We start from the raw sequence: 18,114 nt of genomic DNA, 5'->3' as shown, positions 1-18,114 counted from the left end.
TTCATAAAGTTGTCTGTGAAGCCTGTTAACTGTGTGCCCTCTATCCTATGCTTCCCATATATGAGCCATCAGCCAAAAAGTGCTGCACTGCTGCGTAGAGAGCATCAGATTGCCAGTTAATTTTTCTCACTCTGAAATCCCTTATTTTTCTTTTTAAACAGATGTTTTTGAAAGAAATTGAACTTTAAGGGCACTTTTCTTTTCCAAAGTTGACTGCGAAACACTACAGAAAGGGCACAGTTTTCGAGTTGCCTCCTGCTAAATTGATAGACTTCTGCCCTTTCAGTAGCCTTGAAGCATGCAAAAATGCCACAGCTAAAACTTTGCCCCTTACTGCAGCCCTGTTGTGGGAAAAAGTCCTGCCACTGCATTGCTTTCTAGCTCTTAAAGACACAGGGACCTATTTAAGCAGCTGCTCCCAAGCCATTTAATAAAACTGTCAGGCCCTTTAGCATCACCAAGCCCCTTAACTTTTCTCCTAGCTTCCCTAGCTGCATTTTACATCCCAGCCAGGAGATGTATTACAATCCTTATATTCTGTCTTTCTTTTTGTGGCTCGAGGCAGCTTTCAATTCATAATTAAAACCAGTTCATGTCCTAGAAAACCGATGGAAACCTGAGAAAACATCTGCAGCTCAATTCTCATTCAACGTCCTATGAAATAAAACTGACTTCCAAAAACCTTCAAAGACAGTGCAATCTCCTTAGCAAGTCTATCTTTTACAGAAGGAACCCTTACTGAGAAGTAACAGGCTTATGAAAGCCTTAAGACAGGAAATCAGAAGGGGGCAACCAGAGGACCACAGCAGACGAACGGGGTCATGGGAAAAAAAGATGGTCCTTCAGATACAGTCCATGAAAGGCTTTAAAGGTGACAGTCAGTAGCCTAAACTGAAACAAGAAACAGACTGGAGACCTGTGTAGCCATTTTAAAATAGGTGAGAAGTGTTCCCATCAGCTGGCCCTTATCAGGCTGCCGCACTTCTGATCCAGTTGAAGCATTTAAGATGTCTTCAAGGGCAGCCCCATACAGACCATACTACATTAGTCCAACTGCAAGGTTACTTAGCAAAAAACATCGATTGGACTGGCTGTCAACTCAGTTTATGCAATTACACTTGCTTCCCAGACCTGCGTTATCATGACCACCTCATGCCTGTTTATTGCAATTCCTTCAGCTGCAGCTAGAATTCCTCTGATTAATTTATTTTCAAAAGCTATATGCTGTTTGACAACAGTATTTGGGAGTACATCATAAAAAGAAGAAGAAAAAGAGCTGGGTTTCATACCCCGCTTTTCTCTACCTTAAGGAGCCTCAAAGAGGCTTACAATTGTCTTCTCTTCCACTCCCTACAGCGGACACCTTATGAGGTAGGTGAGGATGAGAGAGTTTGTAGAGAACTGTGACTGGCCCAAGGTCACCCAGCAGGTTTCGTATAGAGGAGCAGGGTGGGAAATCCAGTTATCCAGATTAGAGTCTGCCACTCATGAGGAGGAGCAAGGAATCAAACCCAATGCTCCACATTACAGTCCAAAACACTTAACCACTACATCACGCAGACTTGCTGAAGAAGAAGTGCATCAACAGTCCACAGCAGTAGTTTTGCACTACCAAGCTTACAGAATGCGCCACGCTCAACTCTACACTGAAACAGTACCACAAACCCCAAAATCATTCCATATTGGTGATACTTAATACGCATAACAACTTAAATCAATATGCATGAGTATCAACACCCACTCCTAAGTAACCACACATCTTTTTTTGTTGTAACTGTTGTTAAGACACAAAGCAGAAGAAAATGTTCAGATGCCCCAACTGAGTCACTCTGTCCACCTTTCCATAGCTTTTGGACCTAAAAGGTGGAGCATCTTCATTGACCTCCAGTGAAGGACTATCCCAAAGAATGGATGCTGCTGCAGAGAAGATGAGCCCTCTAGTGGATAAAGCTGGATCTCCCAGCATGAAGACACTAAATACAACAACTGTTCAAAGGACATCCAGTGGAGTGTGGACTTGCGTGAGAAGAAACATCCTTAATCGATGCCTGCCCCCAGAACTAGCCACCTGATGGACTTCCAAAACATAGCTCTAGGTGGGTCTCTGACTACCACTGAGTCTAGCCCCCGACTGCTAATGTTCAGTGGTTTGATCAGACTTCCATGGCCAATCTCCATACAAAACCTGATTCTCTTTAATACATCAGGAACTTAATTAGGCAAAAGTGTGCATCACTTGGAGGACCCTGAAACAGAAGCCATTGCCAACTGCGCAGTTAACTCATATACACATCATACAACTGAAACCATGGAGGGATGTTAGAGATCAACCCAATTCAGAGACTTATATGTGTCACAGTGGTGGGATTCAGCAGGTTCGCACCACTTCGGCAGAACCAGTTGTTAAAATGGTGCTTGTTAACAACCAGTTGTTAAATTATTTGAATCCCACCACTGGCCACAATGCACAGAACTCGAGCACATTTGGATTCACTACACACTTCAAGAGAGCGGGCAATTCCATCTACAGAAAGGTGTCTTCCACAGAAGCTGCTACTGACAAGCAAAGTTTGAGTACATTAGAAGGATCCTTGGATTGCCTCTTTGGACTGAGAACACAGTGAAGGATTCATCCTATGCTGCGTTCTTTCCCAGCACTTTCGGCAAAGAGCCAGACAATTCTTTTCTTTAACTCAGAGAACCTGAAAGATAAGATATCCATCATGACTTGCATTTCTATACACCGACATGACAGCTGTTTATTCCCCAACACATTTCATGAGCTTTCCATGCCAAGAAGTGCTTTTCACTTCCTCAAGTTTGAAATTCTGTAGATGGCGCATATGTCATTTATTTGCCTAGTTGCTTTATTTATAGCCTTCCTTCCTCACCGAGTCTCAGAGGCAGGTTACAAGATAGGACAATGAACAATGCCATAAGACTGGGCTTTAAACATTAGAAAACAATGCAAGCAACAAATTCCCCAAAGCAAGATGTAAGATATGCCATGCAGAAGTGATATAATAGTAGAAAACAAGGCGTAAAAGAAAGATGATACCTATAATAATAATTGCAGTCCATTTTCCTTATAATTGCAATCCATTTCCCTTATAAAGTGTCCTCACCGAATGTTCCTTTCTACTATAGTTTTAATGCCTATTTTAAAAATGCTCTCCTTAACTTTTCTGTGTAGGCCCTTCCTGACCTCCTCAGTCAGGCCATTAAATAAGCTGGGAGCTACCACAAATAATGTGCATTAATGGTCATGCGTTGATCTTACCAAGTTGTCTGTCACCTTAAAATTTCTTTTAACTGATACCAAAAAAATGTACTTGCATATTTTGTTCTGCAGAGATCTGTCTAGCTAAGCGGCAAACCTACAGAATTTCTGCTCTCACATGGCTCCAGAGAGCCAGCATTCCTCAGCAAATCAAACTAAGAAGGAATCCATTCTCCCCTTCACAAATATAGGTGGGATGTGTTGAGTACAAATTGGTCGGCTTTGGTGACAGTCAGGAAATTGCTTCTTTACTTTGTGCCTAGAATGTTATTTTAAGTTTTTAAAAAATGTATTGGCTTTTTAAGGCACTAGATTAACATGCCAAGTATCTGAAAAAGGTGCTTAGAAAAATAAAAACCAACCACTACTGGGCTGCCACCCAGTGTGACATTGTAAGTGCAATAGTAGGAGGAAGGGGTTGGAATGGAAAGTATACTTCAGCAAATAAAAAAGACCCACAGTGTCTCCTACCGATGTCACAGCCTTGGCCCACAGTGTACCTCTTGATTTGCAAGAATTAAACATCTGAATCAATTTGTCACTGTACGTTATGTAGCCATAGAAAGCTTTAGCAAAGACAAGCACCTAAAGATTAGGGGATACTTCAGAATCTTTGAGATTACTTCCTTCTCCCACTGTGACCTTCAACAGAGATCACCACTTATTGATTGTCTTCATGAGCTATCAGTGTGGTCATGAAAAGATGAATTCTCCATGGTTTCTTTCTAGTTTGGGGAAGATCTATCTACAATAAAGCATGGAGTTAATGTGCACTGATCTGAACTAGCTTAAGTATGTGATGTCATGCCCCCCGAAAAGCTCTTATTATTTTCTTATTAAATCTCAGTTGTCCCTTTAGTTATAATGGGTTTAGTCCTTTTTTATAGTGTTCTAAGGGAGGGAACTTTAGTTAGACCCTGTCCCTTTAAGAATCCCCCTAGGACAGTCTTCCTTCCATTATCCAGTAGTGCCCCTGTTCAGTTTAGTTTTTAGTCTAAGGTGCCAAGGAAGCTGGAAGGCTGTAATATCTCCTACATCTAAGGTGCATAGAGCATCAAGTTAAGGTGTTAACAGAAAGTAGAATCCAGATAAAGGACACTGAAGGAACCACGAGGAAGCCCAAAGTGGACTTTCCTGGAAGGAGTCAGGAAAGCATAAAAGTTTCAAGCTTCAAGTTGTTCCAGTCAAGCAAGTACCTTATTTTAGTCAAACCCTGGGAGGTGTGGTGGTGAACCTTTGGCACTCCATATGTTATGGACTACAATTCCCATCATGTTATGGACTACAATTCCCATGGCCAATTGGCCATGCTGGCAGGGGCTGATGGGAATTGTAGTCCATAACATATGGAGTGCCAAAGATTCGCCACCACAGTTAGGGTCTTAATTCTTCTAGCAATAAACCTTTTTAAAAAACTGTTAACCTTACTTGTGAGTCTCCCACTCTGTTCTGGCCGAGTACAGGGCACCTAAGACTGTTTTACCTGGGAAACAGAATATATGAGATTACAACTCATGTCTTCAGGAATATGAAACACTAAACCAGAACTCAAATCTCTTGTGGGCATCTTAAATCAGCTTTATGATTCACTAGGATGATCAAGGGCCTGGAGACCAAGCCCTATGAGGAAAAGAAGAGGGGCTTGGGAATGTTTAGTCTGGAGAAGAGATAGAAGGGGGATATGACTGCTCTCTAAGTATTTGAAGGGCTGTGAAGAAGAAGGAGGAGGAGAAAGAGGAGGAGAAAGAGGAGACTCGATCGTCCTTTTCAAAAAGGTGCTCAAAAGCTTAAGTAATGGGAGATGGAAAAATACTGGGCTTAAGAGTTTGGCAGAAATCTACAGAGTACAACCTCATCTTAACCACGGTAGCAAGGCCTGAGAAAATATCCATCCATCCACAGGAAAGCAACCATTTCTCAGCAGGGTATCAACCCGACAGAAACTCCAACGTTGGAACCAGTTAATCTCACAATCCCTGCCAAGATTATGACTGTGCCCCCAAGGCAAGATCTTTTTACCTGCACATCAGTCACCACTGATGTGAATCACCCGCCAGCAAGTTTCCAGGCATTTACACAAGATGAACAGGTCAGCCGAGATAAAAGACTGGACGTAACTCATTCCGAAGCCAGCAGCATGAACATTTCAGTGTTTACAGAGAATTTCCATCTCTGGCCTCCAGGTCAACGTACTGAATTGTAACATCTTTCAGAGGGACCATCAGGCTGTTGAACAAACCTGAAACCCTCTCTTGCAAACAAAGACCTACTCTACAAACAGAAGCATCCCATGTGGTTAATTTTTCTTCAAATAGCTGTCCTGCCTTTCTATTCAAAAGAACGTACAAGGAGGCTTGCAAGTTAAAGAAATAACACAGTCATTTAGGAACAATGCAGGATAATGTTAAAAAGCAAACGTCAGTGTGGTGCTGGATTTAGGTATTGTAGGACCAGGCGAGTAAGAGGGATTTCACTCGGCACCTACGTACATTATAAACAAAAACATACAGTTTAGATATTTGTACCAGCTTTTTCTCCAATGAAAACTCGAAGTGGCTCACAACAGCTTTCTCCACTCCTCTCTTTGAGGTAAGTCACAAGCCCAAGGACATTCAACAAGCTTCCATGATAGTCTGAGGATGCAAACTCAAATACTAATCTGATACACTAACCTCTACACCCAGCTATATTCTTACTATTTGCCCAATCACAGTGGACGATCTCCCACCTCTCAGGTAATTGGAAGACACAGGACAAAAAATGCGGGGATGTTAAAGTTATAGCCTAGGAATCTCACACAGTATTTATGAGTAAAGACTAGAGTGTTATAAGATACCCAATCTCCTGAACAGCTCTGATGTACTCTTTTGTGAAACTGTTGCAAATTTTATACTGGAAATTAGTAATTTTAACTGTATTTCTTAACCTTGTTTTGTTTTAAAATTTTGTCCTGTTTTATATGCCAATAAAGGCTTGTGTTGTTGTTGAGTAAAGACTAGAAAGATATTGGGGCAATTCCGACAGCACCATAGCCCCTTCCTACTGGCAAAAGGCCTTCAGCTCAAATCTGAAGTGTCAGGGAAACTGGCAACTATATGGATGGAGAATGGCATTTGATGCAATTAAATGCCCAATTATAAGGTTTAGGTATTTCTGTGATTAACCTATATGAATAAATCTCTCTGACTAAAAACTACCTCAGACTAAAAACTAACCTAACTACCTCAAACGTCAATTGCAATGCTGTTCCGAAAAAATATTTTGGGAAAATTCTGAAGGAGTTCCATTCACTTCCGGAAACCATTGTTCACGGGTCCACCAGTTCATTAACGGGCAAGTTTCCTTTATTGACAGTTTCCCATCACTCTCTTTCTTTCCTCTGTGATATGGTACCATGTTTCTAGGTCACATTCCCACTTCAAGCACAGCAATGGCAAAAGGTAGAACATGCCACCAGAATGGGCCATGCCCAGAGGTGGGATCCAGCAGGCTCTCACAGGTTCCCGAGAGTAGGTTACTAATTATTTGTGTGTGCCGAGAGGGGGTTACTAATTGATGATTTTGCAACATGATTTTTGCCTTAATTACACCCCTCCTCCACTCCTCAGCAGTAGTACGCAGAACTTTAAGCAGTCTAGCAGGAGGCGCACCGGCGTGTGTGGCAGCCTGCGCCTGTGTGCATTCGTTTCCCGCCCAAGGACCGGTGCAGTGGCTGCGTCCTTGCCACAGCCCCGCCCAGGAACGCCCTGCCCTCGGAATGTCTGGCCACGCCCCTGTCGTGCCCTGCCCAGCCCCATTGGCGCTACGCCACAGTTTGAATCCCACCACCATGGGAACCTGTTACTAACATTTTTGGATCCCACCACTGGCCATGCCCCTCCCCACCATCAGATGCCTTGAAATTCAAAACATGCCCCTCCCCACCACCAGATGCAAATGCCTTGAAAGCAAAACATTTTTTAAAAAAATCACTGGTCTGTTGCATCACTGCTCTTTGGAAGTTTTTTTTAAAAAAAAAACTTTTAATAAAAATAAAGTGTGCCTTGGAGTTGCAACCAACTCATGGCAAGCCAAGGATTTCCATTTCATGGGCTCTTCAAAACAATTGATCGGCACAGGTGGTTTGCCTGCCTCTGCAAAGGTAATATGGACTTCTGTGGTGATCTCCCATTCAAATATTAATCATGACCAGCCCTGCTTAGCATCCGAGCTCTGACAAGATTGGGCAAGTCGGGTCTATTAGGGCTGCTACCCTTGTAAAACATATTTTCTCCCCTCAGGACCAACATGTGCCACCAATTTAATCCCCATTATGTGTAACCCCCATGCTCAGAATGGGTTGGCCCAGAAAGGGGTGGAGACTCAAAGCAGCAGAAGGTTGCAGAGCTCATGTAGTTTGGAGGAGACAAGGCTACCAGACTCGGACCTTGATTTGTATAAGCCCTTAACACCTTGTTAATGTAACTGCAATTTTGTTGGGAACTAGTGGGAAGACAGTTGTTTATTTTTCCAATGTTGTAAATGTTGGAGTTGATTGTTTCAGGGTTTTTTGTGGTCGTAATGGGTGAGAGTTCTCCTGGAAACCTTCATCATGTTGAATCCTGTTCATCAAGCCCTTGGAGTCTTCAGGAGCCAACCCACTTGCAAAGGAGAATTGGACTTGGCAATATCAGTAGACTGTAAATATAAGGACTTGAAAATGCAACCTGAACAGGACCTTGAAGTGTGATGTTAAATGTTGATGTTTGATGTTATATGTTAAGAAAGTAAACCATTTTGGTTTTTTAAAAATTTGTTGTTGCAAACTCATTCCAAGTTCTGCCCCACAGAACCCACAGATAGAGATTACACATGCACACACCCTGCCTTTTTTTTTCCAATGCCAAGAACTGTATAGATTAGAATGTTACCAATGAATGCTCATTCAAACTTTTTTGATTCTCTTAATTTTTAAGCCACCTTCCCAAAGACATAACAGGCTTTCAAACCTGTTCTATAAAACCGAAACAGAATTGAGCACCAGAAATAACTACGCAGCTGAACATCGTGTGCGTTTAAACAGAAAACTGGGCATTTTAAAGAGATATCTTTCCCTCAAGCGCTATTGATGCTTTCATGGAAAACATCATCATTATCTTCCCACAGGTACGATGCTTGTGTACCGGAAAATGACAGCTGATGTGTTTCTAGCTGTAGCAGGAAGATGACACTTGAAACTGCTTGTGTGTGTGTCAATGTTAGCGTTACTACACAGCTTTAAGAAATCTCCAAGACATATTTGAGAGTCTGAGTAAAGCAGCCTCCAGGTGAATTCACACGTGCTAATGCCAGGCTCACTGCAACTATCACTTGATAACCTCTGTGTGAAATTGCTCATGACAGTAACTGCCTAATGAGTCATTCGCAAACAAAAAAAGAAGAAACCTTTTCCTCATGACAGCACTCTAGAGACTGGTCACAAGTTTATTTTGGGGACAGGAAGGTCTGAAGGCAGGGGGCTTTGCCAAATCATGATGCATGCGAAGAAGCCCACACATGAAAAGCAGCTCAAAGCTTGAGTCCTGCAAAGCAAACATGAGAACTGGTCCTCCAAATGAGAGCTATACAAGAGGACGAGCAGCCGTGACTCATAATACAGAGACAGATGCCAACGCTTTGAATCTGTGGGCTTATTATTAAGACATTCCCTGTAAAACTTCAGTTTCAAAACAGCTTTTTCCACACAAACCTTTTAAAACGTTTCAATACGGAAATAAAATATTTCCTCCCTGGAGTCCCATGTTGCTTTCTTCCACTTTACATTTTAAAATCGTTTCATTTCCAGCCTCAAAATGTTTTAAATGAATCCCCTTTTAAAACAATTAAGCCTGAAACGTTTTCAAAGCATTTTTACTTGCTGTGCAATCCATTTACTATGTTTCCCATGCCTCTGTGCCATCCCAGAACTTCTTCCACAGAGGCATTTTGTTGTGACGCTGAGCTCACGCAGTTCCCCCTGTTCTTTTTTCTTCATTTCTGTGTGCTTTAAAAAAAATTGGGGGGGGGGGGGTTAAAATCTTCAAAGCATTGATCGTACTAGCTATAGAGAACCACAGCAAGAAGTACGGAAGCGCTGATTCCATAAATAACTCCAAAAAGGGGGGAAACCCTCACAGCCTCCACAAATCATATTGAGGAGTTGAGTGCAGACAGACATCATGGTAATGGGATGGAAAATGTTTTACAAATGTTTTAGGTCAGTGGTGGCAAACCTATGGCACAGGTGCCAGAGGTGGCACTCAAAGCCCTTTCTGTGGGCACGCGTGCATAGAGTTCGTCATGTGATTATAGTGTAATTATTTCAGGGAGATTATTAGCATTAAACCTAAGACCTAGTTTTGGGGAAGCAGTGTAGGTAACCCTGTTAAGCGCTGTTAAACCCCATTGATTTTCATGGAAAGAACTAAAGCGTGATCCTTTACCTGGGAGTAAGCTCAGTTGCTGGCAATGGGGCTTGCTTCTGAGTAAACCCTCCTAGGGTCGTGATTCACCTGGTTGAAGCGTTGCACACTTGCTTCAAAGCAAAGCCACCGACTACCACCAAGCTTACTCCTGAGTAACGCGTACCTTGGAGCCAACCGTTCTTTCTACACTAAAACCTCAGTATTCAGGTTAAATTGCCATGTTGGCACTTTGCAATAAATAAGTGAGTTTTGGGTTGCAGTTTGGGCACTCGGTCTCGAAAAGGCTCGCCATCACTGTTTTGGTGATTTGTACAGAAACGGTTGAAGGCAACAATATACTCCTCCCCATCCTCCCGACTCTCCCTTCTGCCAAAACTACAGCTTTTTCCAGATGTTACTATCACCTCTACTACAGCTAATCAACTGCATGTAGATTCTCCCAACATACAGATTAACCAACGCACTCATTTATGTAACTCATTGGCATTGGTAACTCATTTATGTAACTCACTGGTAACCACATTGGCAACCCAAAGCAGCTTATGTCATCCTCCTGACCTCCATTGTATCCTCACAACAACAATCCTGCAAAGAAGGTTAGGCCAAGTGTGTGAGAGACTGGTCCAATGTCACCCAGCAAGCCTTCACAGCAGAAGGAGAGTTTGAACCTTGACTGCTCTAAATCCTGGTCCACATTCTAGCCACTACACTACCAAGGCTTTTATCTGCAATTCGAGTATATGAAAATTGACCACAGGATTTTTCAGGGTTCACACTCACATGTATTGAGGCTGAATGTTCCTACTGAATATGTACAAAACACAGTGACCATATGTAGAAGAAGAAGAAGAGTTTGGATTTATATCCCCCCTTTCTCTCCTGCAGGAGACTCAAAGGGGCTTACAACCTCCTTGCCCTTCCCCCCTCACAACAAACACCCTGTGAGGTGGGTGGGGCTGAGAGAGCTCTGAGAAGCTGTGACTAGCCCAAGGTCACCCAGCTGGCGTGAACAGGCTAATCTGAATTCCCCAGATAAGCCTCCACAGCTCAGGCGGCAGAGCTGGGAATCAAACCCAGTTCCTCCAGATCAGATTCATGAGCTCTTAACCTCCTACGCCACTGCTGCTCCTCAGAAGAATCACAGGTAACACACCCAACAGGTAAAGGTAGTCCCCTGCGCAAGCAATGGGTCATTACTGATCCATGGGGTGATGTGACATTGTGTTGCGCACTAGGCACACTATATTTACGGGATGGTTTTCCATTACCTTCCCCAGTCATCTACATTTCACCCCCAGCAAGCTGCATATGCATTTCACCCATCTTGGAAGGATGGAAGGATGAATCAATCTTGAGCCAGCTACCTGAAACTGACTTCTGTCGGGATTGAACTCAGGTTGCGAGCAGAGCTTTGACTGCACTCTGCCAGCCGACCACTCTGCACCATGGGGCTCTGCCCTCCAAAATTTCCACAGTCAATCGGTTCCCAGTATGCCTGACTATCGCTTGAAAAGAGGTCACAGCTCTCTCGGCTGGTCACTTCTCTGATTAATAACCCCTGGAGACCTGAAGTCGGCAGCTCCTCCATGAAGCGGCTGTCGAGAGACAAAAAGCTGAAATAAAATCCAATTAGACTTTTTGTACCACGAGCCTGACCCCCAATGTAGGTTACTTAGCACAAACCAGACGCGGTCTCTCAGCGCATGTGAAAAAACGAGGAACTTCACAGGGCACGCACAAAGCCGCACTCTTCGACTCCCGGTTAATTCAGCCACCCTAATTACCACCCTCTTGATTATTTATTCTGACACAAACGCCGATTGAAGTCACTGATCTCTTGATCAAGCACATGATGAAAAGGCACCGCTGCTGTGTTACTATTTTGGACTCGGTGCAAATGTTAAAATCCCTGGTTTCCCAACCCTAGGCTACACTCACACATCACTGGATATTGCACTACCATTAACATTACAGAATTCACTCAAACATGGATTACCCCAGTGTGGAAAAGCCAACCAGTTGTGAATAACTGCTATGGTCTAAGGAGCACACAGGATTCAACAATGTGAGGCTGGAGCCATAGACTGGAAATGTGCCTCAGGTTCCTGCCCTTCTTTCTTACTTTATATTCTTCTGGCCACCCCTTTCTTGGCTTTCTTTAACCTTAGTTGGCTTTAACCTTAGTTGGCTTTAACCTCAGTTTAGTCCCCAACCTTTCTGAGCCAGTGGGCACTGCTGGAATTTTGACACAGTACGGTGGAGGGCTCGTTCACAAAATGGCTACCATGATGGGTGGATCCCATCACAAAATGGTTGCTGCATCTTACCTTCTGCCCGTGAAGATTCTTGAGTTGCAGTGGCAGCAGCTGCCAAGGCAATGTTTTTAAAAGCTTGCCCAAACAGTCAGCTCTCCAATGGCTACTCAGAAGCCGTGCTGGGCCAAAGTCCCACACGGCACCACCCACTTTCCAGAAACATTTGGTGGGTGCCAGGAAATGGGCTGGCGGGCATCATGGTGTCCGTAGGCATTGTATTGGCAGTGGCGTAGCTCCCAGGGGACGGGGGCGTCTTGCACCAGGCACACGCCGTGGTGGGGGCGTGGGTGGCAAGGGTACAGAGCACACATCTGCCCTGGGCACAGTCCCCCCTCGCTGCGGCTCTGTGTATTGGGAACCCCTGGTTTGGGGACCCCTGGTTTAGTTTTCTATCTGCACTAGCAATGCTTAAAGCCAATCAGGACTACCTCCAAAACCATGATTTGGGACAAGTTTGCAAGTGGTGGATCTGAGGCGCTCTGGCTTAGCTGCAACGATTGGTTAATGAAAGTGCATTCAGAATGCTACACCAGGACCGCATAAACGACCATAATTAAGCAGCCATTGTGGTGCAGCGTGTTGAGTGGTGCACCAGAACAAATCTGAACTGCAGTTTCTGCATGCCGTGAAACTTACTGGTTGAGCCAGTCATCCTCTGTCGGTCTAGCCAACCTCGCAGGGTTGGCTTAAGGGCAAACTGAAGGAGTACAGAACCATGCGGGGAGGGAAGCGCGGGGAGGGGCTGTGGTTCTGTGTTACAGCTTTTGTTCCAAACGCAGAAATTCAACTTCCAGCATCTCCAGTTAAAAGGACCAGGTAGCAAACGATGTGAAACAGCTGTAATGGTAGCTGCTACATGAGATTTTGGAGAGCCGTTGCCCATCTGAGTAGATAACACGGACTATGAAAGGACCAAGAGTCTGCTTTGCTTCTCGTGTTCCTAGAAATAATCACTAAAATAATTTGTGAGCAGGGATGAGAGGCGGCAGCGGGCATCCTAAACCTGCAACACGCTCCAGCTACCGTTCGGAGTTCAGAAATGTGATTTCTGCACTGAGACCTCTGACTATTTAGATACAAGGATGGCGACGAAGACACGTTAAAAGATACCGAAAGCCAAACATGTCCAGCCACAAGAGCAACACTTCATTAGATGCCTGTGACAGCAGGTACAACCCAAGGAAAAGTGGGGAAATCAACACAACTGATAACACAGAACCCGGTCATCCTAAACCCACTTAGTGGACATCATGCATATTTCGCATCCTATGCTGTTGCCTCCGGAAGAAGCCGAACACATGCATTTATTGTGCACCCTCGCTGCCACGAGAAAGATGCAAGTCACACATTTGTACTGTCTTCACCTGCGAGTACGCAAACATGAGTCCAAAGATCGCAAGCAACTTCGCAATAAATCTACCCGCAAGCATCCCCGTGTCGCATCTCATGTGCCAAATGAACAGGTTCCAGGACATGCAATACAGTACTAAACCATCCCCCACCCTTCTCCCATCAAAACTGCCCCCCAGGTCTTTTCCCCAGAAGGGTCCCCTTCTATTCTCCCATGTGAAAGTGTGCAGACGGGGCATTTGAAATAGAGATGATTGCGGGAACCAGAATTGGGGGGAAGGATTGTGGGGGGATCAATGAAATAAACCAGAAATGTACATATAAATGCTGGTCTACCACTGAAAGGGGATGAAGTGGGGATGAATTCCCTGAGCATCCCTGGATCTAGTCTGACAAACAACTTCAGGCTGGTCAGTTTCACACTATTTGGCGGGGGGGGGGGGGGGGGCCCCCTGGGTGGAGGTGGAAATCTACCCCACGCTTAACCCGGAGAGATGCCCCACCCAATTCTGTCGGCATTATCCCCGCTTAAGAGTCTTCAGGATCGCGACCCAAGTCTGGAAAAACCCAGGGTTGTTTCCTCAGTTTTGCAGGGTTTCTATTATAGCCCCACAGCACCCTTTCCTCCTGACAGCAAAAGAGGTAACTGGGCAAAAAAAGGAAGCCAGGTCCACATCAGCCCTCTGCAAATCAGCCCCAATCCAGATCCCCCCCCCTTTTTCCCACCCGCTCCGAACGAGCCCCCCCGTCGCGCCAAGAGCGGCTCAACTTACATGCCGGGCTGAAGTCGCACCGGTGAAGCGGGCGAGGCGGCCAGGCTGCAGAGGCTCAGCCACCACAGCCACGCTCCGCGGGCGCACATCTCGCCGGGGAGGCGGCGGCGGTCCCGAAGCTCAGCTGCCGGCGCCGTGTTGCACACGGGCGGGGAGCCAGACCCGGGTGGGCATGGGGGCGCTCAAGAGGGGGCGCATGCCATCGGGCTGCAAAGGCTGCCAACGGGAGCCGGCTTGGACGCCCGAGCGCCCCCGCTGCAGCCGAGGCACATGCCCCAGCCAAGCGCCGGCTTGCTGCTCCCCCTCGCAGCCCTCCAAATCTTTTAAAGCCTCGCGCGAGCGAATCAGAGGCGCCGTATCTTCTTAGCTCCGCCCCTCTGGCTTAGGGGAGGGGAGCAGGGGCGGGGAGGTAAACCGCGCAGCAAAGTGGTCCCGTTCCGCGCGGCGCAAACCGAGTCAAGCGCGCTGCTGGACGGTGCGGTCCCTGCGCAGAGTTGACGTCGTTGGACTCAGCGGGTTGAGGCTGGAGCGAGGCTGGAAAGGATTGCCCTGGAAACCCGCCTGGATCTGAACGGGAGAAATGCGCGTCCCTTTCAACGCAGGTGCCCCCAAATGTGTCCCCAAATTCTTACTGCAGTTGGTATTACCCAGCCAGAAAGTCTATAATCAGAATAAATACGAGCATGCTTTGGGACGGGGAGACGATTGCAGCAAAGGAAATCAGAAAACGTTGGTGTCAATGAGTACCGAAATTTTATGGGAGGAGAGGTATTATTTGATTCATAAATCTGTGATGTGATGGGGGTTTAAAATGTCAAATTTAGTGAGCGGGATCAAGTGTTCAAGGTTTTTGTTTTAAGACAGGAGGCGTTTAGTTGTGAACTTTACACTCCTACATGTCCCATATTTTATCCTCTGCCCTTATAAAGACAACACATCAAGGAAAAACTGAACATGAACCTTTCTCTCTTACATACTGCCTTCAGGTGTTTTTCCTCCTTCAGGGCCTTTCCCCACTTACGATTTGTGGTGCGCTGCTCCCAGTGCGAGTGATTTCTGGCGCGGGGTCGTGTTCCCCACTGCCCCGTGCAGAGCTCTGCGCGAGGCAGTCAGAAGGGTTACCCCCGTTTCTTCAAAGCGATCCGCAGAAATGATGCGGCGGCTGAGGGGCGATGAGAGCACAGAAGTCGAGGCTGACTCTGCGTTGTCGCCCTTCCCAGGACTCGATAGGGGGAGCACCGCTGGACCACGCACTATTTGGGGAGAGTAGCGCACAGCAAACAGTAAGTGGGGAAAGGGCCCCTGTTAAACCGGTATTGAAATAAGTGATTCTTTCTCTTCACTTTCAGATTTGCCACTACTGTCTTGTATCTGGGGAAGTCTCCTTCCAGGTGGGACCTGGGGGGGTCTCTCAGGTTCACTGCTCCTCTCCAGCCTACAAAAATCTACTTCCTCAGAGAAACTGAATGCCTTGGAGCACAGGTGTCAAACGTGGGGCCCTCCAGATGTTATGGACTACAGTTCCCATCATCCTCTGCCAGCATGATGCATGATGCTGGCAGGGGATGATGCTGGCAGGGGATGATGGGAACTGTAGTCCATAACATCTGGAGGGCCGTGAGTTTGACACCTATGCTGGAGGGTGGACTCTACTGCATGGCACCTAGGGGTTGTCAGCTCTGGGAGATTTCGGTGATAAAGCCTCAAGAGGGCAGAGCTGGGGGAGAGGAGGGCCCTCCATGGTGTGTAGTGCCATAAAGTCCACCTTCAAAAGCAGCCATTTTCTCCAGGTGAAAATTATCTCTGTCACTTGGAGATCAGTTTTAATCCCAGGAGATCTCCAGCCATCCCCTGGAGGTTGGCAACAGTAATTGTCCCCCACTGGGGTCTCTCCCTGCCCTACACAGGCTCCATCCCCAAATCTCCAGGAATTTCCCAATTGAAATCTGGCAGCCTTACCTACCCCCACTGCGAGGTGTGAGAGCTACCGCGGTATAGCTATTAAGAACAGTGGACTCTAATATGGAGAACCGGGTTTGTTTCCTCATTCCTGCTCATGAAGCCTGCTGGGTGATTTTGGGCCAGTCACTCACAGCTCTCTCTGACCTCTCAGCCCCACCAACCTCACAAGGTGTCTAGCAGTTGTCCCTAGCAGGAATTCAAGAAGAACAAAAACAGGGCGAGGAGACTTACCTCACATCAAGGTAACTAATGTCTCCTTTTTGGTTAGCCGAGTCATGGCTTCCACTGCTCAGTCAGAGTTTTCTACTGTAATCGATATTGATGAGGAACTGCTTCTGCTCTGTTTTGGTGGATTTATGGGGGTATTTATGGGGAAAGGGAGCCAGCGAGGTGTAGTGGTTAAGAGCAGATGGATTCTAATCTGGAGAACCAGGTTTGATTCCCCCCTCCTCCACCTGCGTGGCAGAGGCTTATCTGGCGAACCAGATGTGTTTCCGCACTCCTACATTCCTGCTGGGTGACCTTGGGCTAGTCACAGTTCTTCAGAACTCTCTCAGCCCCACCTGCCTCACAAGGTGTCTGTTGTGGGGAGAGGAAGGGAAAGGAGCTTGTAAACCACCTTGAGAAAGGTGTGGTATAAATCCAAACTCCTCCTCCTCCTCTTCTTTTTCCAAACTTGCTCCGGTCCAGATGGTAAAGACTAGCCTGATTGCAGGGTTGTGAGGATAAAATGGAGGGAGGGGTGAAATGATGTAAACCACATTGGTTTTGGCCAGCAGGGCAAAAAGGCAGGGTATAAATGATTTAAATAAATAAATCTAATGCAATCTCAGAAGCTAAGCAGAACTGCTCCGGTTACTACTTGGATGGGAGACCATCAAGGAAGTCCAGGGTTGCCATGGAGAGGCGGCTCATGACACAGGCAAAGGCAAACTACCTTTGTAAGTCTCTTGCTTTAGAATTCTATTGCCTCGTCATAACTTTGCTGTGACTTGACGGCACCCAGTTTCAAACTTAACTTTAGCATCTTCTCTTTGGCCCCTTCCACACATGCAGAATAATGCGTTTTCAAACCACTTTCGCAACTGTTTGCAAGTGGATTTTGCTATTGAAAGCAGTTTGAAAGTGCATTATTCTGCATGTGCTGAAGGAACCTGAGATTTTCTATCAGATGTTGAATATCCAGTGGCAACAGCCTGATCCCTGGAAGCTTTTTCTAAGGGCTGCTTTGCTGGAGAGCAGTACTTGCCCCACCCTGCACACACTGTCCAATAGGAGAAGGCTCTACAACCAGTGTCACCTTGGGGCAAACTGGTTCAAGTTCCCCGAATGTTAACTTAGAAATGTGAAGCAATAGAATTATGCAAATTATAGGACTGGAGGGAACTTTGAAAAGAAGCCGTCTAGAACAGTGATGGCTAACCTTTTCGAGACTGAGTGCCCAAATTGCAACCCAAAACCCACTTATTTATTGCAAAGTGCCAACACGGCAATTTAACCCAAATACTGAGGTTTTAGTTTAGAAAAACAGTTGACTCTGAGGCATGCGTTACTTGGGAGTAAGCTTGGTGGTAGTCGGTGGCTTTGCTTTGAAGCAACCGCGCGACTCTTCCAACAAGTGAATCACAACCCTAGGAGGGTTTACTCAGAAGCAAGCCCCATTGCCAGCAACCAAGTTTACTCCCAGGTAAAGGATAGCGCTTTAGTTCTTTGCATGAAAATCAGTGGGGTTTAACAGCACTTAACAGGGTTACCTACACTGCCTCCCCAAAACTATGTCTTAGGTTTAATGCTAATAATCGAGCCCAGCAGCCCAGGGCAGCCTAGATGTGTGTGTGGGGCACTCTGTTTGCACGTGCCCACAGAGAGGGCTCTGAGTGCCACCTCTGGCAACCATGCCATAGGTTCGCCACCACTGGTCTAGAAGTAGCAAGAAAGAGGCCAGCCCTGGGACTCCCTCTCATTAAAGCGTTAGGCTTCTTCCGCTCATG

At 46.0% G+C, this 18,114-nt stretch overlaps 1 protein-coding gene across 4 annotated transcripts in view; it reads right to left on the bottom strand.

Annotated features, from left to right (window-relative positions):
• The window catches only part of LOC125438244 (multiple epidermal growth factor-like domains protein 6), a 281,987-nt gene extending 267,547 nt beyond the window's left edge, over nucleotides 1-14,440 (bottom strand). For 3 of the 4 annotated variants that reach the window (XR_007245317.1, XR_007245318.1, XM_048506531.1), the window contains exon 1: nucleotides 14,162-14,440. Coding sequence is in view for 2 of the 4 variants with exons in the window: in XM_048506531.1 (XP_048362488.1) it covers nucleotides 14,162-14,250 (89 nt within the window). In the remaining 2 variants the exon portion in view is untranslated. Of the gene's footprint in view, nucleotides 1-9,173; nucleotides 9,303-14,161 lie in introns of all 4 variants that reach the window. The other variant, XM_048506532.1, reaches the window with a different exon arrangement.
• Between the last annotated feature and the right edge of the window lie 3,674 nt (nucleotides 14,441-18,114).

This window comes from Sphaerodactylus townsendi, linkage group LG08 (assembly GCF_021028975.2).
Source record: "Sphaerodactylus townsendi isolate TG3544 linkage group LG08, MPM_Stown_v2.3, whole genome shotgun sequence".
Lineage (NCBI taxonomy): Eukaryota > Metazoa > Chordata > Lepidosauria > Squamata > Sphaerodactylidae > Sphaerodactylus > Sphaerodactylus townsendi.
The sequence above is the reverse complement of the archived record's forward strand: the minus strand, read 5'-3'. Positions and strand labels throughout refer to the sequence as shown.